The sequence below is a fragment of the Panthera uncia genome (genome assembly GCF_023721935.1).
Source record: "Panthera uncia isolate 11264 chromosome B3 unlocalized genomic scaffold, Puncia_PCG_1.0 HiC_scaffold_1, whole genome shotgun sequence".
In the NCBI taxonomy this organism is placed as follows: Eukaryota; Metazoa; Chordata; class Mammalia; order Carnivora; family Felidae; genus Panthera; species Panthera uncia.
In genome coordinates, this window is record NW_026057582.1 from 107,477,751 (window position 1) to 107,503,598 (window position 25,848).

Genomic DNA, 25,848 nt, shown 5'->3' on the forward strand with positions numbered 1-25,848 from the left:
TGGCCTTGGTGGGGGTCCAAGCAATGTGGTCACCTCTCCAAGAAATCCCAGTCCTGTCCCGTTGCTGGACTGTGCTACTAAAACCTCAGCGAGGAGATCTGGAGCAAGCGGGCAGGGGACCCCACGGCTGCCTTCACAGCTCTCTTCAAAATCGTGGCTGCCAGGCTTTGTGCCCTGACCCCTTGAGTACACGGCTACGTGGCCTTGGAAGGACGGAGGCTTCTCTGTCCCTAGGATCTTCTCGCAATGGGAGCAATGACCCCTTCAGTGGGGAGAAATGGCTGGAGCACCATTGCCAAGGTCAAAGGCTAGAGGATGGACTCCCAAGAACCAGAACTCAGAAAAGGGAACGTGGGACTGTAATGCCCACCTCCTGAGAGCTGGGATTGCGTGGGTGTCAGGAGACCTGCGTCCTCCCCTGGCTTCTGCCACCGACTGGCTGAACCTTGAACAAGGTACTTTTCTCTGGGCCTCAGTTTCCCCTTATAGATAATGAGGAAGCTGGACCAGGTGGTCTAAAAACCTTTACAGTTGGGACATTCTGAGTCTGTGTGACTCTTCACCTCTGGATTCATTTCTAAATCTACCTCCCTTAGGAGGGGAGAGCAGGAAGATGAGCACTGGACACCCCAAGAGGGCATGCAGCTGGCCACTGCCCCTGTAAGTCCCTGCCAGACTGGCTTCCAGGACTGAGGCCATCCCCCCTTCCCCTCCAGCACTTGGATCCAACACAAATGCCGCTCAGCATCAAGCCACTTCTGAAAGTGAACTGAACACCCTCCTGCCTGCCCTCCATGACTTAGCGCTCAGCTGTACCGGCCCGCTCCTAGCACTGGGGGCCATGATCAGGTGGGCACGGGTCTGGGGATTCCAAGCCACTTCTTACCACCAGGTCTCTGGTGCTTTAGAGCAAACCTGCCCAAACTTGGTCTCTCTCTCTCTCTTTTCTTTATATGTTTATTTATTTACTTTGAGAGAGAAAAAGAGCGAGTTGGGGAGGGGCAGAGAGAGACAGAGAGAGAGAGAAGCAGGTTCTACACTGTCAGCACCGAGTCCGAGGCAGGGCTCGATCCCACGAATCGTGAGATCGTGACCTGAGCCAAAATCAAGAGATGGACGCTTAACTGACTGGGCCACCAGGTGCCCCAAACTCAGGTCTTTACTCTTATGAAAGACCACCCTGTTCTCCACTTTATTATCTCCTCGGTGTCTTGCTTCTTTGCCAAATGACTGCCCTTCTGGATGGACTTCATGTCTCTCTGCTAACTGGTCCTTATCCCCCTGCCTTTTTCTTGGAAAGAAGTGCTATGGAGTCCATCCTGCTTCATATTCGTCCAACATTATTATCACCAACGAACAGCCGTCCTTCCTTGTTCTACCTTCTGTTGAAGAAGCGAGAGGGAACCCTGGCTCTGGATGGAGTCTCCAATCCTTGGCTCCCCTGGTCTGGTGCAGGTCAGGACAGGCCCGCTGAGGGAGCCTGGCACACACATGTGCACGAGTAGCTAAGGGATTAGCAAGAGAGGACGGGCTAGGGAGTGGTAATGGCAGGCAGGAGTGATTTCTCCTGATGGAGTCCAGGAAGAGGAGAGGATCCCATCCATCCGAAGGACCATCCCTATCCTCAGACTGGTAGAGAAGGGGAGGGCAAGGCCATAGTGGGGAGGCTTCCATGGAAAGGCTTCATCCCTGCCCACGGAACGAGCACACCCCTCGTTTCTTGGAGGAATCTCTCAGGGAAATGATCTCATCTGGGAACCAGCGCGTCCCCAGCCCACATTCACTGCTGCTTCTGGCAGTGAGCCACTCTGGGCGAGCCAGTGGCTGTCTCCTGGGTGGCTGTGGCCACAAGTCCACCTTCCCCGGGAGGAGGAGCCCCAGATCCATAAGTTCTTTTATGTCCTCCTGGATGTTCCATGTGTGAAAAAGCGCACGTCAGAATCAGACAGCTTCCTCGTGCGTACAGTGAGGGGGCCTAGACATTGTCACTGGCTGAGTGCTGGGTTCCACTTGAGCCCCGCATCTTGGAAAGCCTTCGTATGTGTACAGAGGTCTTAACTGGACAGAGGCTTTCATATTCACGATCCCATCAGGCCCAGGCAGCTTCTAACACACCGTCTGTCTACACAGAAGGAACACTGCTGCGCTTGCCTACCTGCCTTTGCTCTCTGTCTCCTCCACCTGTGTGTCTTCTCTTCCCATCTGCCCTCTCTTCTGCACCCACCCATGAGCAGGGCCCAGTGTGTGCCCCACTCGCCCTGTCATTTTGCTCCTGTGGTCCCCACCTCGTCCAATGTCCCTTCCCAGCTGTCCCGCCTCCTGACCCTCCCTTCCACACCTGGGGTGGAGAGGCCAGGGGACAGGGAGCGGGCCATGTCCTGCACCTGCATGTCCTTGGTGCCTACTGTTTCAGACAGCAGGCACTCAACAAACATGAAGTAGACACATGCACACAAAAGGCTGGGCTTGGGCCTGTCTCACCAATGGGGAAACAGAGGCTCAGGAAGTTGCCTGCTGTGACCAAGGTCTTTAGTTAGAGCAGGGATCCAAAGGCAGTGCTCTTGGTCCATTCCTTCCCTGAATCTCCCAACGGGATTCAACTGTCATTCTTGGAACACCTATCAAGTGCCAGGAACAGGCCAGGTACCTTAGTATTTCATTGAATCCTAACACGTGATTAGGGATTTGATCCCCACTAGACAGGCAAAGAAATGGAGGCTCCGAGACTGACTTGCCCATGGCCTAGGTGCTCACGCTGAGGCCTCATCCTGCCTGCTTCCCAGGTGACACACCCTTTACCCCTCTAGAGTGCCCCTCCAGGTCAGCTGTGTCTGCGAGAGAGCAGGCAGGGCAGCTGAGAGCTCTCCACAGTGGGGTTGGATAAGACCCTCTACTCGTGTCCAAAGAGGATGCCCTTCCCCTTCCCGGACCAGAGATAGCTCTGTCTTTGAAGCTTTCACTTGCGTTGGAGCATTGTAGACCCTAGGCCAACCCGATATTTGGTGCCAAAAAGAGAGGCCACCATAACCAAGGCGAGGGGGCTTCTGTCCCTCTTCGGCCCTGGGCCCTGCTCAGTATCCAGAACACAACAGCCTCTCAACAAAGTTGACTGAACAAACTCATGAATGAACGAGCATGGATGAGCTTATCAAGTTAACTCGATAATCATCTAAGAAGGACCTATGCTGACGGGGCTCAGGGCAGTCTCACCTCTGCCCACTGCCCTCTGTCAGTTCACCCTCTGCTCTCCCCAGCCGGGCTCCCCCCTGCCCCCATGCTACACGCGGGGTGCGAAAGGCCAGGGAGCCCTCCTGCGCCGGCCTGCCTACCTCTCTCCCCTGCTTCAGCTTCCTTGTCTCATCCAAAAGCTCAGTTGTTCTCTGTCCTGTTCCCACAGTGTCCTAAAGCTTGCTGACCTATGACTTATCACAAAGAAATCTCTACATCAGAAGCAATCAGACATGGGCCGGGCAGCCATATCGGGTAGTGAGGGCCCCGCTGTGGGGAAGGCTACAGGGGAGAGCAAACACTTACTGGGGCGGGTGAGCTGCGGGGTGAAATAGAGACACTTGCATAAGCATCCAGAGAGGAGAGATGGAAAGAAGGAGCCAGTGCTGGCAAGAGCGAGGGCTATCCTTTTTATTTATTTTTTTGAGAAACCGGGAGTTTGCCAATGTGCTGGTTAGGCAGATGTCAGGCTCATGGAAAACAGGCCTAAAAACTGAAAAGAGCAAACAGCAAACTGAAATTTGCTGTAATTAACATTGCTTTTTTTTGCTCCCAGCCTTGGACAGCCATCTCATGCCTTCAGGGAACACAGGGATCACCTCCTTCAGGAATAAGATTCGCGTTTTTATGAGAGCCAGTGTATTTTCCTGCCTGACATCATTTTTTCCTTTTTCTAGCTAGGGAAAGTGATCAAAATGGACCTCTTTCCTTAAGTTCTCAAAGGCTGCCGTGAAGGATATAAAAACACACCAGTGTCAATATTGTGAATCTCTGTGTCGCAAGTTCATTTAAAGTACAACAAAGTTTGGAGCAACTAACCTTCTCCCTGACCTCAAGCTGCCTAGAAGACTGGAGGCAGAGATGTGACCCCAAATATGCACCTGTAGGACCTGGCTGAGCATGTGGGACTTGGGCTGAGGCCTTTCTCCACTCACCCCAAACTAGCCCAGGCTCCTGCGAGCCCCAGATCACACCCAGCCCAGCCCAGCCCTGCCCTCTGAGCCCCATGGTCAATGCCCAGATGCCCACAGACATTTTCACTTGAATGTCTCATGGCATCTCACTTCATGCGACCAAAAAGATGCCTGAGGTTTTCCCTTCCCAACAGGCTTTCTCCCAGAATTCCCCATTTCAGGACCTGGAGTCACCTACCATCCGATGGCTTGAGTCACAAGCTTGGACATCAGTCCTCAGGATTTTCCTTCACTTCCCATAGGCAAATCCTGCCAGCTCCACCCCCTCGATTCCTCTCGAATGTGTCCCCTCTTCTCTATTTCCTCTGACACCACCCAGGCCAAGTCATTTTCATCCTTTTATACCTGGACCTCTGCAAGACGCTTCTTTGTTTTTTTTTTTTTAAGATTACAACAATTTTTAATTTTTATTTATTTTTGAAGGAGAGAGAGAGACAGAGCATGAATGGTGGAGGAGCAGAGAGCGAGGGAGACACAGAATCTGAAACAGTCTCCAGGCTCTGAGCTGTCAGCACAGAGCCCAACGTGGGGCTTGCAATCACAAGCCATGAAATCATGACCCGAGCTGAAGTCGGATGCTTAACCGAATTAGCCACGCAGGCACCCCTTTGCAAGAGGCTTCTCATTGGTCCCTTAATCCTACTTTTGCTCAACTCCAAACTATGCTCTTCATAGCAGCCAGATCCTATGATCCTGGTACCTTCCTGCTGAAAACTTCTGGGGTCCTGCCATCGCATTTAGGGTAGATTCTAGACCCTTCCCCAGGGCTCACCAGACCTTGCAGGATCTCTCTGTTCCTGTGTCACAATCTTTACCACTTTCTACTTTCAATCACTCTGACTCCCTCCCTGATCTTCAAACCCACAGAGTTCTTCCCACCTCAGGGCCTTTGGACTAGCTGTTCCTTTTGTCTAGAACATTATTCTCCAAGATCTTTGCTCAGCCGGCTCCTTCTTAACCTCCAGTTTTAATGTCCTGGCCTCAGAGAACTCTTTCCTGAGCACGCTCCGGAGAACCATTATCCTCCCTCAAAGCATCTTCCTTATGTCTTTGACAAATAAAGATAATTACAGTTGGTTATAAGAGCTATTTGCTCACTTGGACACTGTCTCCTCTCCCCCCTGGAGTTTAAGTTCCACAAGGAAGGGGACCAGACCGGAATGTGTACAATCTTCCCTTTCTGTGATGTCATGGTGGTGGCTTGCTTTTAATTGACCACAGTGGGAGGATTTACACCACGGTATTTGGCAAATGCTACAAACAGCGACTCTACCCACCTCATCCCAAGAGCCAGAACGGGTTGTTAAACATTTACCAGCACTCCACTGGAAGGGACTGTATCTGTCTGTCTCCCTACCTTATCCTTAGCATCTGGAACAATGCCTCGCACACAATAAGTACTCAATACGCATTTGTTAAAAGAGATTGGAGAAAAAAAAAGCATAACAATCACCAGGCCCCCAAGAGTCTCATACACTAACCTGCCGACAAAGAGTAGAAGGGGAAAGTTACACTCGGAGCCTCAGAGGGGGAGAGAACTTCAGAGTCCTGAATTTGGCTTCAGAAGCCCTGGTTCTAACCCCAGCATAGCTTTTTAACATGTTTTACAACTTGGATGGGTTTCTTGCTCTTCCTGACTCTGTTTTCTTATCGGTAAAAGGCACACGCTGGACTGGATGTTCTGAGTCCCTGTGTAGGATTTCATGAAGCCCATCGACGTGCACTGTTCCCATCTTACTCCCTCGAGCCCCCCAGTCACTGCACTACACTGCACAACTGCAAAGAGTGCTGTTTACACCGTAGTCGTTTGACTTATGCAGTCCACAGTCTTTACAGCTGTACGTGGCAGCCCTGCCCACCCAGATCCCAGCCACGGTCCCTTTCAAAGGAAGCTGAATTGGACAGTGAGTTCCTCCCTTTCCTGACATACTAACCAGCTCAAAGAGCTCAGACAGTTTGGTTTTGGTTTTCGAGTTCCTAAGATTATTTCCCGCTTGTCATGGGCGTGTGGAGCAAGAGCCCTGTGCATCCAGGCTAAGCCCCAGTCCGGGGAGTGTTTGGGTAAAGTAAGAGCAAGACAAGGCTTAGGATATGCAATTTGTGGCAGAGCTTTCCCTCGGAGGACAGGAAGCAGCGCAGTGAGGACCCGGAGAATTGCTGTGCCTGTCTGCCCCTGGTCTTTGAATACAAACTAAAAAAAGGAATTGTGGGGGGCCCTTCCCTTCCAAGCCTGCAGGGCCCGCCCTACAGTGGATACACCCGCAACCCATCTGAAAAGTTCTCTGGCTGCATAGAGCTTAACATAGACCCAATAGAACCCAAGCGAAGCTGGATGCTATTGGCTGGGCTTGATAGGGGTGGAGGACATTAGGGAGTGGAAGTGAGTTGGTTCCCTGAAGGTTATGCAGAAGCCCTTTGGGTTTTCGTATATATCACTTCCTCATGGTTTCAAAACTATCACAAATGTCTATTGTCACGTTTAGGTCTTTAGAAGAGTCAAGGGCTCATGACTCCGCCTGCCTTTGCTGGAAAACAAAGGCCTGCCTTGTGAGGTGGTGAGCTCTCTGTCACTGGAGGGATGCAAGCCGAGGATAGCCACTCATCTGGGATATTCGGGCTTCACGTTTCCTATCAGGCAGATGTTTGGCACTAAGGCCTTTTAAGAGGCCCCTGAGGCTTAGAACTGCTCACGGACCTGTGGATGAGGAAGGGCCAACCATCCTCTAGATAAAGTTGTTCTAAAGTAGAGTCTCTGTTGTCAACTTTCTCATGGTACGTGTGGCCTTTATAGTCAAAGTTGGCTTCTAATTCCGGACCTATTCACAGATGCATGGGAGCATCGCCCTCAAAGAGCTTTTAGGATCATGGAGGCCAAACACTTACCTTAGAAGTGACTGAATGGAAGTCTTAAGAGGATACATGGGTCACTCAAGTTCAGTATTGAAGCCCGAACTTGACCCAGAGGTCATCATCTGCAGCCCAGGCTTTTTCATTACCGCAGACTCAGAGGAGTAGTGAGAGATGTAATCCAACCCCAGGCTTTGGTTTCCACATCTAGAACACTCAGGGTCGGTTCAGGTTGGTCCATTTGGGCCAAGTCATGGCTGGTTTCAAGCAGCCGCTCCTAAAAAATCAATAAGGAGTGGCGTAGGTCTAATAGTCTATCAGCCGTGAACTCCTCTGTGTGAATTAGGTTGCAGTTGATTTACTGCCCAGCAGGCTGAGCAGAGCCAGGGTTGGAAGAAGAGGGGGTGCTGGCTGGTGTGAACTGCCTGGGGCAGTGTTGAAACCTTAAGCAAGGTGTATGTTGGCACTGGGCAGGATGGTGTGGTGCTCCGTGGAGGAGGGAAGAGTAAGAGAGAAGCAAACGGACAGTGCCTAGTGCCCACTGTCCAAGGGGCCAGGCAGCCTTGTGGAGAGTAGAAGTGCTGCTGATAAGACAGAGAAGCCCACAGAAATATCACCATCACTTCAGCAGTGGTCCAGGAGGGCTTCCTGGAAGAGGAGGTCTTTCTGGGGCTGCTAGAGCCTGGGGAAGCAAGTTCCTCTCCATTTTCACCTACATCCATTAAGGACACTGATTATGGAAAGGATTGGGGTTTCTTCTCCTTTCATGGGGAGCCAAAGGTTTATTTGGGCTGTCCTCCCTGTGGTTCCTTGCTCCCCCACCACGTCCCTCCCCTGCCCCCACCAACTCCAGACCAGCCCCATGCTCAGCAAAGCTTTGATCCGGGCTCCGGTTCCCCATAAAACTCTCTTCACCTGCCTAAGCAGGGCACCCTGGGCAGACCCCTCTTCCTTGGCCCACCCCCATCAGCAGTGGGGGCCAGTCCAGCGGGGCCACTGCCAAGTCAAGCAGCCCTGCAGGAACCCTGGGCTGGGCTGAGCACAAGAGAAAACGGCCACTCCTGTGCCTGGACACCTGCCAGCTTTTCTAGACTCCTCCTCGAGACTGCCACGGGGTGCTGGCCCTTGAAGAGGCCTTGACCAAACCTCCAAGGAGAGAGAGCCAGGGCAAATCACATCCCAGATGAATGGAGTCTGGGTCAGTCTCATACCTGACCCACTTCAGTTCTGGATGAGTAGGGACGGGGGTATCTGTCCTTCCTGAGAGCTGCATAGTAGAATCCAGGGTCCCCCATGGCATTGTGGTCGAAAAAAGTTTAGGTGGGTCAGGAGGGAACATTAAAACTTGACTACTCATGTGTTTATTTAATGGGTATTAAAAAATTACAAGCAAATAAAAACTTAAGTTTCATAGCAATTATGGCTTAGGATTAGGGTAAATTTAAAAAATTAAATTGATTTAAAGTCAATTTAAGGAAAATTATTAAGTGAAAATAGTGTATTACACAGCTATGGCCAAAGTCCTATGAGCAGTACATAAAAACAAGGACGGGGCGCCTGGGTGGCTCAGTCAGTTGAGCGTCCGACTTTAGCTCAGGTCAAACCCGCGGTTTGTGTGTTTAAGCCCCACATTTGGCTCTGTGCTGACAGCTCAGAGCCTGGAGCCTGCTTCAGATTCCGGGTCTCCCTCTCTCTCTGTTCCTCCTCTGCTCGCACTCTGTCTCTGTCTCTCTCTCTCAAAAATACATAAACAATTCAAAATTTTTTTTTAAAAAAAGCAGGGAGGAAGTGGGTTTTCAGGTGATCAAACCTGGATTTGGACTCTGGTTCTCTTGTTCGGTGGCGGTTGTGTGACCTGGGGCAAGTCCCATAGTCTCTAGGGACTACAGTCACTGGAGTCAGACTGCCTGGGTTCAAATCCCAGGTTGACTTTATCACCTGGGTGATCTTGGGTAAGTTCCTTCACATCTACATGCCTCAGTGTCTCGTCTCTAAAATGGGGGACTAGCACCCCTCTTACAGGATTATTGAGAAGACAAGCAATTAGAACAAAGCCCGGTTCCTGGAAGCCCTCTATGAATGTTATCAAGCATTACTATTGCTAAATGTAATAAATTAACATTTATTCGGCTCCCTGTCCCCACCGGACATTTTGCAGTGATCAGCATCATCTCTAATTTTTCCTACTAATCCCACATGGTGGGCATCATCATTTCCATTATATATCCTAGAGAGAGAGGAAGTGACTTGTCCAAAATCACACACTTAGTAAGTGTCAGCGCCGGTATTCAAAGCTCAAGTCACAGCAACGTGCCGCTCATATGAACCTCGCTGGGCTCAGACTCCACCTGTATGACGGGTTTCACGTCATCTCCCAAGTCCCCAGGGCCGGTTCTGGTCCAGTGGCACCCAGGGATTGGACCGTAACCTGGGATCTACCGTTTGGTCCCTGCCATCTTCTCCGGGCACCGCCAGCTCCTTCCTCCGTACTAGATGACATGGTCACATCCTGCGGTACATGGGTGATGTCCGAATCACCACGCTTTTGTGGGAAACCGAGCATTTTAAACTTGTGCTCTCCCCGCCTTGTTTCCTGGGAAGTCCCATTATATACATCAGTTGGCACTGTGTAAAAACAAGGCCTTTCTCACGTCTCCTCACGTTCTGAGTCATAGTCATAACACCGAACAGCACGGGGCCAGCTGGGCCGGCCTGGGCTGTCTGCTGTGAACTGATGTGCCCCTTTCAAGGCCCTCCTCCCCTCAAGAGCCCCTCTTCCGCCTCAGCAGCCCTCCTTGTCCTGCCCACCTGCAACTGCCTGTTGCCTCTCCTTGTCTGGAAAGAAAGCCTTTAATCTAAAAACAAATGGCCTTGGGAGTGTCAGGGCTGAGCACATGCCCACCCAGGGGCCTGGCCTGTTGAGAAAGGTGACTGGAACCAGGGCGATACTAACCTCAGTGGGGATTAGTTAATGGGATTTCAGGAGGTTGCAGGCTTGAGTGAGTTTTCATTGATCGATCCATTCACTCTACAACCATTTACTGCTTGTCTCCCCCCGGCCAGGCACTGCTCTGGACCCTGGGAGACAGAAGTAAACACAACATACACGAATCCTTGCTCTCCTGATCACATTCTGTTGGAGGAGACAACAGACAAGGTGAAAAAATAAACAAGCAACGAGGCTAAATAACGAGAGATGCCTCAGAGAGACGGAAGCAGGGGAGGGTGTTTATGTCTGTGCGTGTACGCAGGGGGAGGTTGACATTTTCGTCGGGGGAGCCATCAAATGCCTCCGTGAGAGGGTGATGTTGGAGGAAAGGCCTGAAGTAAGTGAGAGAAACTCTTTGGTGAGGAGCCCCCCAGGCAGAAGGAACCGCAAGTTCGAAGCCCGAGATGCTCGTTGTGGGGAAGAACCTTCCAGAGACTGCGAGGGTGGAGCAGAAGGAGCAAGTCGGGGAGGAGTCAGGATGAGGTCAGAAAGGCAGGGGAAGCTAGATCAAACGGGAGGGACATGACATGATCTGACCTACATTCCAGCAGCATCCCTCTGGCTACGAGGGGGGTTGAGCCTCAAGGGGCCAGGGCAGAGGCAGGGGGACCAGTTAGGTGGCTCTTACCGCCAGCCACGGGAGCCTTTCCGGGTCCCCCCCAAAGTGGCCCCCAGACAACTGCCTGCCTCCTGGCCCTGGTCCTCCAGGCTGAGTGAGTGGAGATGGGAAGGCCGAGGGCATGGGGGCTTTCAGAGCACCGATGACATGGGCCCAGTGGGCAGGCTGGGGTGTGGTGGGGAGAGCTAGTTTTAAGATGAGCAGAAGGCAGGCAGAGCCACACGGAAGAGAGAGAAAAGAGCAGGGACCATCTTGGCGACACTTCGGACACATTCGGGACAATCGGCAGGGCCTCTCACTGAGGCTGCCAGTGTCTCTGCCCCTGGCTGGCCTCACCGTCAGCAGCAAGCACATTCCACAGCTGATGTTTGGCTTGTGGTCTGGCCTGGCCCTCTCCTTGGCTTCTTCTGCTCTGAAAGGCTTTTAAAATCAAAATCTGGGTTCTCTTTAAGTTTGGGGCATGAATCACTGCTTCTGGGCCTGGGCAGGGGCTGGAGGCCGGGAGGCCCCATCCGCGGGTGCTTCCTCTCACTTAGGCCTGCGTGCGTTGTGTCACTAAGCACGTTTGTGTGACAGGCTCCCAGTCAAAGCACTCGGAGTCGGACTCGCCTCCAAGCTCCCGGCCAACATTTCCCATTGCCTGAGGGCCCCCTCCACCAGCCCCGGGAGCCCCGCAAAGTCGGCATGTCTAGAACGGACTTGACCTCCCCTCCTCCGACCTCCTCCTCCGCACAAGCCAGTGGTGTTGCCGCTTGGCCTCCCTGACACCTCTCCTCCCCAGATGACCAGGCCCCGCTCCATTCTGTCCCTCCAGCCTCGTTCTTCTCCTTTCATCTTGCCACCTCTCCACCAGGCTCTGGTGGCCCCTGGGTCACTCCACGTCCGTCTTACCTCATTCCACCTGGTCTCAGTTGTCCTGTCGCATTCACCCTCCTCCGTCCCCCAGAACTTCTCAAAACACAGATTCAAACATGCCGCCACCCTCCCTCAGAAACCTCCAATGGCTCCCCATCTGCTAAATCCAATGTCTTAGCTGGCATTCAGATCCCCTCTCAGTGCCTCGGCCCTGAAGGTGTTCCCTTCTCTCAGTTCCCCGTGGCACACCCTCCAATATCCCGCTGACCAACATCACGCCCTTTGCCCAGATACACTCTCTATCCCTCCTGCATTTGCGATCTCTTTCCCAACTCTCAAATCCCAGAGTCTTTTCTCTGTGTGACTTCCTCCCTTATATTACAGTTATTTATACAAAGGTCCTGTCTCTCCCACTAAACCATAAACTCATCGGAGGACAGGATGTATCTCTTATCTTTTACCCACTAGAGCACCGAGCACAGGGCCCGGCTCACACAGGTCCCTGTGTTAGGGCCCCCTTGGGGGTACACGTGCAGAGGAATGGAAGACATTATCTTGCTCTTAAATGCCTTTCTATTTAGGGGCGCCTGGGTGGCTCAGTTGGTTAAGCATCCGACTTCGGCTCCGGTCAGGATCTCGCGGTCTGTGAGCTGGAGCCCCACATCGGGCTCTGTGCTGACAGCTCAGAGCCTGGAGCCCGATTCAGATTCTGTGTCTCCCCCTCTCTCCGCCCCTCCCCTGCTCATGCTCTGTCTCTCTCTGTCTCTCAGTAATAAATAAACGTTAAAAAAAAAAAAACTTTCTGTTTACTCGGACAGTTCTTACATATTTAATACATATTAATCAAGCATCTACTGTGGCGCTTGGTGAGAGCTAGGGACACCGGGAGTGGTAGGAGATGTGGTCTCTGCTCTTAGTTCGGTGGAGGAAGATGTGCAACCAATTACAATACTGTGTGGTCGGTAAAGTGCAGGGTGTCTTGAGATCATACAGGTCTCCAAGGTCTCGTTGAGGGGCTAAGGTGAGGCTTCCAGGAGGAACTGGAGCCCAAGTGGAGACCTGAAGAATAAGTAGGAGGCAGCCAGGAAAAAGGAGGAGGCAGAATGGGATCTAAGGAACAACATGAGTGAAGGCCAGAGTGAGCTGGTATGCCTGGAAAACTAAGCTCGGTCTGGTGGGGGCCCTCTGGGAGGGTGTGGGTGCTGGTGCATGTGGTGCTGCTCCGGGTGGGTCCTGAGCACAGGCCAGGGCCAGCTATTCAGGGTCTGGTTAGCTCTGCCAACCTGATGGCAATAGGGAGCCACTGAAGGTTTTAAGCAGGGGAGTGGCGACACTACTTTGTATTTTAGCTTTACCTTGGCTGCTATTGAAAACGGTCTGATGGAATGGGGGTCAGGGAGACAATGACACCTGAGTTGGGCTGGGGCCTCAGGGAGGTCCCAGAGCCCTCCTGCTCTGTCCCCAGATCTCTCTTCCTGACGGAGCATCCCTTTCCCACCCCACAAGGCTTTGCTTGGCCTGTGCCCCATCCTGAGTTGGGCGCTTCCTTCACTCGAACACTGACAACAGTTTCAGCAGGCCCCAGAATCAGAGGGTTGGAATGATGCTAGGGGGCTTCGTCTAACCCCTGCTGGACACCTCCCATCCCGCCCCCAACCCCTGTGCCTCTCCATCTGTCTGTTGGCAGTTCTGACCAGGATCCTCAGCAGATCAGTGTCCTCCAACGCCCCTCTTTGGCTTTTCTGGGTTTCCTGCTTGGGGCCCAGTGCCCAATAGCTCATGGCTTTGTAGGAGACACAGAGAGGGTCTCCAACGATCAACTCCCCACGTGCCAACTCCCACCCCCAAATTCCACCTTGTGCTCAGCCTCTCAAACTTTGACTCCAAGCTGGGTTTCCAGCCCAGCCTGGCTATGAATCCTGCGCCAGCTCAGGCTGGGGTGGGGGTGGGCGTGGGTGTGGACCGGAGGAACTGGGGCTCAGGAGAACTGGTGAAATCTTGGCTTCACCACTGGCTGTTGTGTGACCCTGGGTAAGTCATTCCCGTCCCGGACGGTGCTTTCTCTTCTGCTTCACTGGGGACCGGGCTTAGAGTTCATCAGTGATGCTCAGCCATGGCTGTCTGTTGGAATGACGGGGGAGTTTTAAAAAACGTGATGCTGGGCTCTAACAGAGAGTGATGATGTGTTCTGGGGTGGGGCCTGGGCAAAGGTTCTGTTTTATGCAGGCCGCCATCCCCTTGCTCATCCAGGATGAAGGACGCTGGATTTGCTGATCGTCTGCAATATTCCAGGACAGACCAAGATGGGTGGGGCAGAGTGGGCAAAAAGCCCGAGGAGTGTCCCCTCGTAAAGTATCGGCCCGCAGGACCACAGCAGTACAAGTACCTGCGGCTGCAGAAAGGCCAGAAGATTCAAGTTTTGGCCTCATGCATTCAGCAAGGTGGCTACTCCAGAGCCTAGCGCCAAGTGCTTGGAAGGTCCCCCCCCCCCCCCCCCCCCAAAGGTTCTCAAAGTGGTCTTGGGCCAGTAGTAGCTGGAGAGGGAAGCATCTTTTGATTTCCACGGCTTCAAATGCATCCCGCAGGCCTCACTCCGCCTTTAGAACTGCTCCATGGGATACCCCAGCATCGTGGGCACCAGCACCCTACAGTCTGTATGTGATCTGCGCCTTCCTGCTCCCACCATGTCCCTCGAGAAGAGGCTGTGCCTTATCTAATTTGAAATCCCCAGAATCTGGAGGTGTAGTGGGTGCTCAGTACACGTGCGTCAAACGGACAAGCCACTCAGTTTCTTCATGTGTAAAGTGGGATCATGGTGCCTCCCTGCCGAAGTACAGGCCTGTGGGGAGAACCACGTGAGCAGGCTGGCTTCATGGGTGTGCGACCTGAGCAGCTGCTCAGGGCTCTACACTCAGAAGGGCCCACACTTGATTTAATGCTCTGTGGTGGCCATCCTGGAATTCTTAATCTTTTTAAACGAGGAGCCCTGTGTTTTCATTTTGTACTGGGTTTTGCAGATGATGTGGCTGGCCTTGCACGTGTGGAAAACGGTGTGAATAAACCCAGAGAAGAGCCCTGCCTACAAATTATTTGTGGAACTTTATGATTGCCACCAGTTACTGGATCTGAGAGGCTATTAACTCCAGGGAAAGACCAGTTCTGGTAGAGGAAGAAGAAATGGGCGCTGCTTTGTGACCTTTCTGGGTAGGAGGAGGGGGCAGTGGTCTGGGGCAGTGGTCTGGGGATGGCCAGGCTGAGAGAGAGAACTGTGGGGGCCGGGGAATACCGGAGGTCTATAGAGAACGATTTCAATGATCTTATCCCACCTGCCTGCCACAGATGTAGAATTTCTACCATTAGAACTTCATTCCTTTGACCGAAGCATTGCTTGCTCCTTAAATTAGGTGTAGCAAATTAGATTCCTAACCTCATCTTTGGCCAGAGAACCTGCCTCTGAGTTCCCATGTGATCTTGGGAAAACCATTAAGAGCCTCAGTTTCTCCATCTACCTAATGGACATACTAGCCATGGCAGGGCCTCTAAGCCTCACTTGGCCCCTCCTCATTGATAGAATGAACATATGGAAATGCTCATCCGATCTGCACCCACTCGCTCATTTTGGCTTTTTTTCCCCATGGCCTTCCTGAGGCACAGCCCTCCCAATCTGCAAAGACATAGGCCTAGGAAATCTGCAGGGTCAGGATTTCTGATAGCCCGGCCCAGCTGGGTGATGCTCTGGAGGAAGAAAACTATCAACCCCAGCTGCAGAGGCAGGAACCCCTTCTCTGTGTCATCCTGTTTGGAATCCTGGAGTATGTTGCTATAGCAACTTGCCTAACTCACCCCACATGCCACGTGGAAAAGCCTCTGTCTGCTCTAGTGCATCACCCAAGCCACAGACGGGATTCTTCTAACTTACAGGATGGGGCCTCCGTCATCCACAAGGGCCGGAAGAGTGGGCCAAGTGGCTGGACCACGTGAAGGCAGGTCCCCAGCCTCAAATATTTAGTCTGCTGTTTGGCCTCTGCACCTGACATTTTACCATCAGCCCCTTGTCCCTTGAGCTCAAGGTACAGTCCAGTTGAAATGCAAACCCCTTCAGGTAGGACACATGAAATTGTCATCACTCATTAGTGCCCTTCAGCCTGAATTAAATCATTAGGTCTGGGGCTCAGAGCAGGTTTTGATTAGGGGAATAGGAGAAGAGAACTGCTCAGCCCGGACCCCGAGAAGGGACTGGAGAGGGAGTTTGGGGGCGGGTGGCATGGTCCAGAGCACTGGGAACTTGGGGGCAGCGGGTAGAGAGCCTCTCTCGGCCCTGAGCTGTGAGGCAAGGGAGGGAGAGCCGTGCTTACATTCTGAGGCACCATGTGAGCGTCGCTTCTCATCAGGCCGGCACCTTGACTGAGAAGCCGGTGTCTGGCTGAGTCTGAAGAAGGGAGTGGCCACTCCTGGGCTGGTGCCCTTGTGCGGATGGCCATTTGAGCGCTGATCTTATTTTCCCTGAAGACAGCTCCTTCAGCAGGAGCACCTTACTCATCTATCTATGCTCTCCGGGCCCAGTTCCCAAAGAAATATCATGAATGGATTAAGGAGGAGCCATGGCTTGGGCGTCAAACAATCCTGATGCGATCTCTTACTCTATCAGCATGACCTTGGATGAACCAACACGCTCCTCGCGTGTATTCTGGTGACTGCAGTCGTGACTTCGTGAGGCAGCAGCAGGGCCTAAGTGAGATGTGAGAATGTGCTCAACATAGCGGACGGCATCAATCAAATGACGCACGGTGGGAAGGGGATACCTGCTGCTGTTAACCGACGGCTGACTGGGTGCCAGATGCTGCTCGAAGCACTTGATATGAGTGAGTCACGTACAGATCATCGGACGTTTAGCACGCACCAGCCTGTGATGTTGTTTTTCTCCCCATTACACAGACGAGGAAAAATGAGGCCCAGAGGGGCTTCTCCAGGGTCAGCCGAGAAGAAAAGATTTGAACCCAGGCAGTTGGGCTCCCAGGCCACGCACATGGTGATCACTGCTGCTGTTCAGGAAGCACGTGGGTGAACAACGAAATGAGGGACAGAGGCAGGGAGGCAATGTGACCACCCTGGCTTTTCCCTCCAGGTGGGATTTTATTTACGTTGGGACTCAGGTCATAAAAACATGAAGGGTATGAAAGCCATTCCATGGAATGGAATGTTTTGGAAAGCTTATTTAATTGGGGTTTACAAGATGACCAACTCCAGCCTCTTGCCTCCCCTTCTCCCCACACTGGTAACAAACTTCTGGGCTTTCAGCTAAGAATTTGTCCAGCTGGGATTTACATGATGGGGGTTGGACCCCCACCTGGACCACAGCTCCCTCTAGCAAGCACTCCACACTGAGGGCATGTGGGTTCGGAGTCAGCTGGAAGCCATCGTATACCTCAACATAATAAAGGCCACATATGACAAATCCACAGCCAACGTCACACTCAATAGTGAAAAGCTTTTCCTCTGAAATTAGGAACAACACAAGGCTGCCCAACCTTGCTGCATAGTATCCAAAATCCTAGTTACAGTCACCAGACAAGAAAAGAAATAAAAGACATCTCAACTGATAAAGAAGGAACACTGCCACTATTTGCAAATAACATGATATATATAGAAAATCCTAAAGGCTCCACTAAAAAGCTATTAGAATTAATAAATGAATTCATTAAAATTGCAGGATATAAAATTATTAGACAGAAATCTGTTGCATTTTTATACACTAATAATGAGCTAGCAGAAAGAGAAATCAAGAAAATCCTATTTGCAATTGTATCAAAAAGAAGAAAATACCTGGGAATAAATTAAACCAAGGAGGTAAAAGACCTGTACTCTGAAAACTGTAAGGTATTGATGAAAGAGATTGACGATGAACCAATAAGTGGAAGGATACAGCATATTCATGGACTGGAAGAATTAAGTGTTAAAATGTCCACACTACCCAAAGCAACGTAGAGATTCAATGTAATCTCCATCAAAATACCAACAGCATTTTTCACAAAACTAGAATAATCCCCAAATTTGTATGGAGCCACAAAAGATCCGAATAGCCAAAGCAATCTTGAGAGAGAAGAACGAAGCTGGAGGTATCACAATCCTGGATTTCAAACTATACTACAAGCTGTAGTAATCAAAACAGTATGGCACTGGCACAAAGATAGACACATAGGTCAGCGGGACCAAGCAGAGAGCCCAGAAATAAACCCACGTGTATATGGTCAATTAATCTATAACAAAGGACAGAAGAACATACAATGGGAAAAGACCGTTTCTTCAATAAGTGGTGTTGGGAAAACTAGACAGCTACATGGTAGGAAAGGAAGGAAGGAAGGAAGGAAGGAAGGAAAGGGGGGGAGGAAGGGAGGAAAAAAGGAAGGAAAGAAGGAAGGAAGGAATGGGAAGGAGAGAGGAGGAAGGAAGAAAGAAGGGAGGGAGGAAGGGAGGAAGGGAGGAAGGGAGGAAGGAAGGGAGGGAGGAAGGGAGGAAGGAGGGGAGGGAGGGAGGGAGGGAGGGAGGGAGGAAGGAAGGAAGGAAGGAAGGAAGGAAAGGGAGGGAGGAAGGAAAGGAAGGGAGGGAGGGAGGGAGGGAGGAAGGAAGGAAGGAAGGAAGGAAAGGGAGGTAGGAAGGAAAGGGAGGGAGGGAGGGAGGGAGGGAGGGAGGAAGGAAGGAAGGAAAGGGAGGGAGGAGGGAAAGGGAGGGAGGAAGGAAGGGAGGAAAAGAGAAGGAAAGAAGGAAGGACGGAATGGGAAGGGGAGGAAGGAAGAATAGAAGGGAGGGAGGAAGGGAGGGAGGAAGGAAGAATAGAAGGGAGGGAGGAAGGGAGGAAGGAAGGGATGGAGGAAGGAAGGGAGGAGGAAGGAAAGAAAGGGAGGGAGGAAGGAAGGGAGGAAAAGAGAAGGAAAGAAGGAAGGAAGGAACAGGAGAGGGGAGGGGAGGAAGGAAGAAAGAAGGAAGGAAGGAAGGAAGGAAGGAAGTGCACCCCTTTCTTACACCATATAAAAAAATAAACTCAAAATGGATTAAAGCCCTAAATGTGATACCTGAAGTCATAAAACCCCTAAAAGAAAACATAGGCAGTAAACTCCTAGACATGGGTCTTAGCAATATTTGGGAGGGTCTGTCTCCCGAGGCAAGGACAACAAAAGCAAAAATAAACAATTGGGACTACATCAGACTAAAAGCTTTTGCACAGGAAAGTAAACCATCACCAAAATGAAAAAATCCACATCTACTAAATGGGAGAAAATATTTGCAAATGATGTATCTGATAAGTAGTTAATACCCCCCAAAATATAAGAAGTCATTTAAAAAAAAGCAATCTGATTTTATTTTATTTTTTAATTTTTTTTAATGTTTATTTATTTTTGAGACAGAGAGAGACAGAGCATGAACGGGGGAGGGTCAGAGAGAGGGAGACACAGAATCGGAAACAGGCTCCGGGCTCTGAGCTGTCAGCACAGAGCCCGACGCGGGGCTCGAACTCACAGACCGCGAGATCGTGACCTGAGCCGAAGTCGGATGCTTAACTGACTGAGCCACCCAGGTGCCCCCCCCAAAAAAGCAATCTGATTTTAAAACGGGTAGAGAAACTGAATAGACACCTTTTCCAAAGAAGACATACAGATGGCCGATGGGCACATGAAAATATGCTCAATATCACTCATCATTAGTGAAATGCAAATCAATACCACAACGAAGTATCATCTCGCACCTGTCAGAATGGCTATCATCACAAAGACAAGAAAAAACAAATGTTGGTGAGGATGTGGAGAAAAGAGAACCCATGTGCTATTGGTGGGAATGTAAATTGGTGCAGCCACTGTGGAAAACAGTATGGCAATTCCTCAAAAAATTAAAAATAGAACTATTTTAATAGTTCTGAATGACCCAGTAATTCCACTATTGGGTATTTACTCCCCCAAAATGAAAACACTAATTCAAAAAGATATATGCCCTCTGTTGTTCATTGCAGCACTATTTACAATAGCTAAGATATGGGAGCAACCTAAGTGTCCATTGATAGACGAATGGATAAAGAAGATGTACTTTGTGTACACAATGGGACATTACTCAATCACAAAAGATAACGAAATCTTGCCAATCACAACAACATGGGTAACACCCAGAGGGTACGGCACTAAGTGAAATAAGTCAGAAAGAGACATATACCATGTGATTTCATTTACACGCGGAATCTAAAAAACAAAGCAAATGAACAAACAGAACAAGACAAATAGACTCATCAATACAGGGAATAAACTGGGCTGCCAGAGGTGAAAGGGATTAAGAGGCACAAACTTCCAGTTATTAAATAAAAAAGTCCTGGAGATGAAAAGCACAGCCTGGGGAATCTAGTCAGTAATACTGTAATCGCTTTCTGTGGTGGCAGGTTGCAACCACTCATCACGGTGTGCATTTCATAAGACGTATAAATGTTGAATCACTGTGTTGTAACCTGAAATGAATACAATACTGGATATCGGTTGTACTTCTATTTAAAAAAAAAAAAAAACCTACTATTAAAAAAAACACAAAGAACTAAAGAGGCAAGCCAGCTCAGACCACAGTTTTGTCCTAAGCAAGGAGGAGCAAGGATGGAAGGGAAGTTGCCTGCTGCTGAAGGAAGCTTCCCCTACAGGAGGGGAGAGAAAGAGCTTCGGGGAGGTCAAAATCAAGGTGAGTCGCTGTCTGAGTTCTGTAGGGGCCCACAGCCCTGTGTGGGTGGCCGGGGACAAGGAGAACAGCAAGGAGATAGACATCCCATCTCTGGGGGGCCACGGTGGGATAGACACTGGCCACAGTGAATAACGAGAAAGAAGGTGATACTCCACTGCTCTTTTCAGGGGCCCCGAGACCCGCGTGTGGAAGGGTCCAGAAGCTCCTCAGCTGAGAGGCTTGGCTGACAAGCCCCACGGCTGGAGAGCCGGGCTTGGATCTTTTTAGTCTTTGCACACCCATGGTGCCTAGTACTGTGTTGTTGTTTTTTTTTTTCCAGACCAGGATTTTCTGCTGAATAAGAACCGCCCCCCACCCCCGGCTCCCACAGGGACACACAAGGGCCATGCCGCATGGTATGGTTCTTCTCCACGCCACAAAATACCACAAGACACTCACACTAAGATCGCATTGACTTCATGACAGCCTCAACCGAAATAAATAAATAAATAAATAAATAAATAAATAAATAAATAAATAAATAAAATCCCTCAATTCCCATCATGATCAAGACTTCGGGCCAGGTCTTTAGGAGAGGGGCTGGGAAAGTTTGGGTTTATTTGGGGCCTTGACATGTATGTCTTCTCCTGCACCCTCGCACGTAGCACTTCCTTTAGACCTCTCCTATGGACTTGAGTTTGACAGCTACAACTCGGTGCATCCTTCCATCCCTTACTGTACGGTCGGTACCTTCAGTCCTAAGCTGCTGCTGCTGGAGAAGAAAGACAACCTCCCTGAATGCTTAATATGTGCTGGAACTTTCCAAGCACTGTATTTACACTTACTCATTTAATCTTTGGATAATTCTGTAAATTCTCTTATTATCATCCCCATTTTGCAGATGAGAAAGCTGAGGCACAGAACCATTTGGTAATTTGCAAAGAGCACAGAGTCCTAACTGGCAGAGGCCAGACCCAGTCTAGGGAGTGAGACCTCCAGGCTTTCACCCCCACGCTGTGTCTGATCTCCCTGTGTGCCTTTATGGAGTGCCGCAGACAATAGGTGCTCAGTAAAGATTGAGTTTTAAAGAATCATTACTCATGAACCCTTATTACAGATGTGTTATGATAGAAACTTCTGATCAAGGGATCTGTTTTACCTGGATGTCAGCTACAAAAGTCTTTGGGTTTGTCTATTTCCTATTCCTTCCTTCCATCCTTCCTTCCCTCCATCCTCCCTTCCTCTTCCCTTCTTCCCTCCTTCTTTTATTTCCTTCCTCCCTTCCTTCCTTCCTCTTTCCCTCCTTCTCTCTATTCCTTTTTTCTTCCTTTCTAGTTTTGCCCACCCATCACCCTGCCCAACTTACAGCAGAAGCTCTGGCAAGATAGAATCTCCAAACTCATAATGGCTCCCACGTACATTCACTCCCAACTTGGCCTGTGACAGGTTCCCGGCTCAGCCAAGCTGTGCTGTCACCATCCGGCAAGCTTCCTGGTAATCCTCACATTGAACCCATGTGATGCACCACTGGGAGACTGACATCAATCTTGCTCTGGAGCCAGGGGGATGGAGCTACTGACCCCCCCAACCCCCCCCCCAACCTTTCCAATTTGGGTCCAAAATAGAGTCACCTTTGTGGTTTAAAATATCCTTTTTTTTCTCTCTCTCTTTAATCAGTCCCAGGAAATAACACTCTAACTTATAAACAACCCTACTTTGAGGCCTCTCCACACCCTTTCAAGGCTCTCCTCCCCTCAGGAAGCCTCCTTTGCTAATCAAGTGGAACTGAACTTCTCTTGTGTGAACCATAGTCCTTAGCTTTTCTGTGCTGTTCACTCCCTAATCCCTCTATTCAGCTTCCTCTGGCCTTGCCTTATTCCCAGCTCCAGGCAGGACCCAGACTGCACACATACTTGGTCCCCACGCCCAGTTTCTTGCAAGCAGATGTCGTCGTTCCAACACTGATTGATATGTTTAATGAATCCCATATTTTAAGAACCCAAACTGACCATACATAACTTAAGGGTGGTTTTTCTCCATTTAAAGGGAATTCTGAGTCACAAATCCTGTCCCTGTCCTTCACCCCACTCCCCTAGCGCCACCCCCCCACCCCCACCATTCCTGCTTGAGTAAACGACATTAACAACCATGGCTTCTGCCCTGCTGTGCACCAAGCCCTGTGTTAAGGACTTTTCCGACAGTGCCTCACTTAATTATCTGGAGTACTTTATGAACTCGGTCTGAATTTCTATCTCCGTTCCACAAAGAAGGAAACCTGTTGGAGAGATTGCATATTGTGGCCAAGATTGTACAGCTAGTGGGCAGCAGAGCCAGGATGGAAGCGCTCTGATTCCAAAGACTTCATTCTTAGCTTTCCGAGGTCCAGACTTTCTCCATCTCAGGTCCGGTGGGAAGGTTCCTCCTATCTGGAGCCACACAGGGCTCCCTTTTCCTAAGACTGGATCTCCCCGTGATTTGAAGACAGTTCCTGGAGTTACCTTCCCTCCTGTCTAAAAGACCTAGAGTGGACTTCACCTCCCCCTGCAGCTGGTTTCTAGATGTATGCTGGCCTGGTGGCCTGATGCCCTCCCCAACACTCCTTTCCCCCAACAACTGAAAGCGGCAATGTTTGCTTCGTGGCTCTAGGATCTGGACTGAAATCCATGGCCAGAAACTCTTTCAACTACAGGCCCTTCCAGAGTCTCCGCTAGAGACCGATGGGGGGTGCACTTGTTTCCGCGGTACCCTGGGACCGCGGTGAGTGAGCCCGGGCTGGGGGGTCGCCACCGGCGCTCCCTGTCTGCTCCTTCCCTGCTGCCCCCGCGTCCGACCCCAGTACCGCTCCAGCCCCAGCCTGACCCATGCGGAAGGGGAGGCGAGGCCGGGCGGCCAGTCCCCGCGGCGGGCTCTGGTCCCCGCCGGGACACTCCGCTGCGCAAAGGAGAGGCCCCGAAAGCGGTCGCCGCCGGTAGAACGGCGCCGCTGGCCGCCACCCCGGGTCGGGCCGGGTCGCCGGGGGTGGAGAAGCCCGGGCCGGGTGGCCCCAGTGCGGAGAGCCCAGGGCCCGCTTCTGGCTGCCGGCAGTGCGCCCGGCCGGCCCGAGGTCCTCGCCGCGCCCCGACACCTGGATTGCATTAGGCGGGCGGCGCGCGCCTCGGCGACGGCGGCTTCCCCCGATTATTGAATAACTGCATAATTTCGAGCGCCGGTTGCCCCGTCCCTACCCCGCGTGTCAGGTAAGGTTTCTGGGGCCCTGGACTGCGAAGCTGCGCCCGTCGCCTTCGGCCCGGCCGGCGACCGCTCGCCCCCGCCTAGGGGCCGCCGCCCTGGGGCTTCGTCCGACCGCGGCCGGAGGGACTCTGGGCAGCGCTCGGCGCCCAGGTCCCCCCAGCTCTCCCGGGCCGCCGCGCCCGGCTCCCCAAACTTCAGGCGCCTCCCTCCGCAGGCAGGAGGGCTCCCGAGGCGGCGCTTGCTCCGCGCGTCCGGACCCCTCCCAGCCCGGGCCACGCGCCCTCCGCGCTCCCGGGACGCCCGAGTCTCCCCGGCGGGGCGCCGGGACGTAGCCAGCGTGTCCGGCGGGGCCGCCAGCCCGCCGCGCTCCTCGACTCGAGCCTCTTCAATCTTCCCCAACTCCTCCCCGCACACCCAAACTCCCGGCCCCGAGTCGCCCCGGCGCCCTCTTTTGCGGAGTTTGGCCGCTAGACTGCCGCCGCTTCTCGGGGGACCCGCGTCCCCCCAGCAGCCAAGCTCCGACCCTCCGAGGGGCTCCCACCGGCACGCGAAGGCAAGGGGGACGTACCTGGCCACAGGCTGAGCGTCCAGGCCACCAGGAGGCCCCTGGGCAGGTCCATGGCGCGCGGCGGCGGCGGCGGCGGCGGCGGCGGCGGCGGCGGCTGGGGCCAGGTGAGGGGCGGCGGGGCGGCGGGGCGGCGAGCCCGAGCGGCAGCCTCCTCGCGGGCGCCCGGAGCCTGCACTGCGAGCCGCGCGCCCGGCTCCCTGACAGCCGCCGCTCCTGCAGAGGAAGTGGGAGGGCTCGGGCGGCGGGGAGGGGCGCGCGGACACGCTCGCGCCGGGCGCGGGGCCAGTCTCGGCCCCTCTGCCACCTGGGCACGCGGCGTGCCGCTCCCCCCCCCCCACCACGCCCTCTCCGCACCCCCCGCGCCCCTACTCCTCCTCTGCCGGGGAGAACCCCCCCCCCCGCCCCCCGCCTCCGAGAACCGGTGCGGCGCCTCCCTCCACACCCCGCCACCAAATGCCAAATCTCTGCAGCAAAAGTGGTTTATATTCCCGTTTCCCAGAGGGTTCACAAAGCTCGGAGGGGTATCTCAGGTGGACCGAAGACATTGGCCACGACTGAGGTCTCCCTTGGCCCAGGGGAGCGGATGTCCCTCAAACGTCAATTCGGAGACGTCCCTCCTGCCTGCCCTCTTAGGGAGCTTGGAATGCAAAGGCCCCGGTGCTGCTTCTGACCCCGGAATGAATGCGGATCCCTGCTCCACCTCCTTCTGTCCGCCCCTCCTACCTGAGGCACCCCAACGCAGCCAGGAGGATCCTGTGCCTACTTTCACAGCAGTGAAGCTGTTCTTTGGAACGCAGCCACCTTCCTTCCCAGCAGTTCAAAACCCCTGACAATTAAATTCAACGCACATTTGTTGCACAAACTTTAAATCAGGCCCTGGACCAGAACCAGGGAGTGTAGAGGCTGGCCTGCCCAGCAGGGGAGAATTGAGGCAGAGGATGGGATGGCACAGGTGGTGAAAGTGAGAGCACGGACCCCACATCACTTTCTCAGGAAAGCCTTCCTTCACCCCCACCCCAGCCCCCGTCCTCACCAGGTAGGCTCCCCAGGTACATGATCTCTCTCCCTCTCTTTTCTTCATTATACTTAGGTAAGTTAGTGTAATCATTTGATTAACTTTTCTGCCCTTGTCCAGACTGAAAACCCCATTCAGGTAGAAATCTCTGGTTCACAACTGAGCACTCAGCCCTCAGCACCCAGTACCGGTAACACAGTAAGTGGATGGGTGGACGGATGAATAGTTGAATGAGCACAGGTGATGTGTGGGTGCCCAGAGGAATTTTCTCTCTGGGAAGGATTGGAAGGGCTTCCCAGTGGAGTTGGCATTCAGGCTGGATCCTGGAGGATTGAAGTGGGTTTTGAGAAGGCCCAGGTTCACGTGAGTTTAGTAATAGGTGTTGTGCCTGCCTCCCCAACACTGCTCTCTTCTTGCTAGATACCCTGGTTTTATTTCAGTAACCTCACCTCCCTCACTTAGCCACAGACATTGGGGAAAGCTCATTCCAGCCCCACAGGGTGTATGTGTGTGTGTGTAGGGGGAGGTATGTGGTTTAGGCTGAAATGAATCAGTGTATTGCCACCCCCTGACCATAGTTTAAGAAAGGGAAACATGACCAAGGAAGGCTTTCTGGGAAACAAGCTTTCTTACTCTTCTAAAATGGCCCGTAGAAGGGAGGAAGGAAGGAAGGAAGGAACTCTTTTCTCCCTTCTCCTACTCCTGCATCCCCTCCCAGGCTGAGACAAAGAATCATGTAGGCCCAGAAGTGGAAGGGGTTGGGGTGGAGAAGGGAGATCTGTCTTGGGATGGCAGAATGGAGAACGCAAGTCCACGAGGGTCTTACTGAGCTTCTAG

At 52.2% G+C, this 25,848-nt stretch overlaps 1 protein-coding gene across 1 annotated transcript in view; it reads right to left on the reverse strand.

The window, feature by feature from the left end:
* The window catches only part of ITGA11 (integrin subunit alpha 11), a 123,756-nt gene extending 99,688 nt beyond the window's left edge, over window positions 1-24,068 (reverse strand). The window contains exon 1 of the mRNA XM_049613806.1: window positions 23,997-24,068. Within this exon, the coding sequence (XP_049469763.1) occupies window positions 23,997-24,048 (52 nt within the window). The 5' untranslated portion in view covers window positions 24,049-24,068. The remainder of the gene's footprint in view (window positions 1-23,996) is intronic.
* Between the last annotated feature and the right edge of the window lie 1,780 nt (window positions 24,069-25,848).